This window comes from Octodon degus, unplaced genomic scaffold, assembly GCF_000260255.1.
Source record: "Octodon degus isolate 3935 unplaced genomic scaffold, OctDeg1.0 scaffold00094, whole genome shotgun sequence".
Taxonomy (NCBI): domain Eukaryota; kingdom Metazoa; phylum Chordata; class Mammalia; order Rodentia; family Octodontidae; genus Octodon; species Octodon degus.
In genome coordinates, this window is record NW_004524670.1 from 4,447,278 (window position 1) to 4,449,797 (window position 2,520).

At 44.6% G+C, this 2,520-nt stretch overlaps 1 protein-coding gene across 5 annotated transcripts in view; it reads right to left on the bottom strand.

The window, feature by feature from the left end:
* Abca1 (ATP binding cassette subfamily A member 1) overlaps positions 1-2,520 on the bottom strand; it is a 131,761-nt gene that overhangs the window by 6,066 nt on the left and 123,175 nt on the right. For all 5 annotated transcript variants that reach the window (XM_023722935.1, XM_023722934.1, XM_023722931.1 and 2 more), the window contains 2 exons: positions 1,860-2,001; positions 1,343-1,477 (listed from right to left, as the gene is read on the bottom strand). In XM_023722935.1, the coding sequence (XP_023578703.1) occupies positions 1,343-1,477; positions 1,860-2,001 (277 nt within the window). The remainder of the gene's footprint in view (positions 1-1,342; positions 1,478-1,859; positions 2,002-2,520) is intronic.

A 2,520-nucleotide genomic window follows, 5' to 3' on the forward strand; every position in this document is an offset into this window, starting at 1 on the left:
TATATTTATTTCATTTCCTATTTGCCCCCAAAATATTTACCAGGAGCAGTTGTAGCTGTGGTGTTTCTCCCTAAGCTAATTTATAAATCAATCCCAAAGTTTCCCATGAAATCACTCACTTTCATTCTCAGTGTCAAGAATGAAACCAAGGCTCTGTGAAGTTTGGTCACTGCCTACACAACAAGAATGACAGGAAAACGTGGTATTTTTGCACAGAATGTGATGCTCTGCTTTGTGTTGTTCTACAATCTGTAATTTATCACACATAATACCAATCATCACATACATTTCTGTTACATTAGGATTAAAAACAAGTTCTGTTTGGAAATAACTCAAAAGACAGTTTTCATATTTTACTTTCATTTGAAAACCAGTCAGATTGGCCTCAGCTTCAAGAAGTATCTTCAGGAAAAACTGAATGCATTCTGTGAGCAAACTGCACTGTTTTTCTAAACAAGAAATGGTTACATGCTGAAGTATCCTTACAGTGGCCTAAAATTTAACGTATCCTGAGTTGTTTCATAATAGACTGAAAAAAAAAAAAACCAGAAAATTTCCAAGTCACTTATTACAAGGTCTTTCTGATGTCTCACTGAAGCACATAACTCAAATATTGAGTAATATACCGTAGATTTGAGCAAATTTGCCCAACTAGGGAAAGGAAAAAATCTATTCATTTTAATCATTTGTCATGACTGATAAAGTATATATTAAATATGCTTTTTGTATGAAAATTCTATTGAAGTCAGGATGATACTCAGGTAAAATTTTTTCTTTTCATTAAAGCTTACTTTAGTTTTTCCTGGTATTCTGCTCTGGCTAGGCCTGAGAAACTCCAGATTATTTAGCCTGGGGAACAGGAAAGCCGCAACCCAAAGCTGCTTCTCGCAATACTGTCAGTGCTGTTCTCCTTTACACAAAAGGGAGGGACAAGGACTACTGTTGAGTGTGCCCTCTCTGTCGTCTATCTGTACAGAAAATGTGCTCTGGTTGCTAGCATGAGGGTGCCTGATGCTATGTCCTCACCACGAACACAGAGAAAGAATGTTCTAGAAAAAGACCAACTCCCACTCAACCTCAGTCATACCTACAGGAAATTTCCAAACTGCACAAAGCAGAGCACGCAGAGTATCTCTACTTGGGAGTATCTGAAGGAGTGACTAAGCCACGTGCTTGTGTGCTGAGGGAGAGGCTTCGCTCTGTTCCGCTAAGGCTGTTTTGCCATTCCTGGTGGGCAACTTACCACCACTGTGACAATCATAAAAGTACCCCAGACACACAGGATTTTTGAAAAGTGAAACTGCACATTCAGGCCAGAATGGCTTCAGGCTGTCACACTCACCAGAAATACCACAGGAGGCCCACCAATCAATGCCATGGCTGTCGAAAGCTTGCGCTTATTGCCTCCACTGTAGTTACCAGCGTATTTTTCTCCATACTTCACCAGGCCCAGTTTCCGAATTGCCCATTCACCAACCTGGACAGAAAACAAGCACATTAACCTTTGTCTGGCTTGGTAATCTGATCATGCTTCCTTATGTGAGAAAGCTCTTCCCCTGAGTAGGACTAGAATCACTGAACCCAACCTGGCCACAGCTGAGAAGCCAAGGGCAGGGAGATGGGCTCATGGCAGGGGAGCAGTCCCTCCTCCATCTCTGTGCCCTAGCCAGTGCTGCTGCACCCACTTCTGCCCCATCACCACCAGGGCTTCCCACCCTGAAGGCAAGCACAAGAATCAGTGGTTCACACCATTGCATGCATGAGGAAAAGCAGGCCCAGAGCCTGTGTCATGGTGAAAAGGCTACGTGGTCTAGTATCAGGGTGCTGAGGGGCAGGCTATCGGTCTGGTGCTGCGATACCTTGCCAACTTCTTTCTCTGGGACTCCTCTCAAGAGGGCAAAGAACTCCACGTGTTCCCTCCCTGTCAGCAGCTCTGTGATGGCATCAAACTGGGGGCAGTAGCCCATGTTCTGATGGACCTCGTGGATGTTAGCTAAGATGCTACAAAGAGAAACAAAACCAGTCAGGTTTTCAGCAGTTAGAGATATTCCCATCAGACTGTCTGGCTTAATGTTCCCATAAAGTATGTTAATGCAGAACAGAGATACCCACATGCCTACTGCTGTTTGAAGGAACAGCCTTGCTGCCCCTGGGCCTGCAGCTCTTCCTGGCAGGTGGGGTCCCAGCTCTATCCTGCCCAGTTCTCACACCTGGCTTTCCCAGCACTCTGGCCTCCAGGTGCAGTCCCATTCAAAATTCCTAAGTCCATGCTGACTGTATCCTGGTCACACTGTCCTGGAGCTCCTAGACGCGCCTGACCTCGGGACCCGGTTACATGTACCAAGGGCCTTATTGTTCCAAAGTCACTTTTGTAACCACCTGGACCCAGAGAAGGCCCAGACGTTCTGGCTGTGAGCTCTCTGTGCCTTCTCCTATCCTAGCTTTTAAAGCTTTTTCTTGCCTGTTTGTTTTAAAAATCATAGAGCCTCTGAGAATCTAGTAATAGAAAAAATACATCAT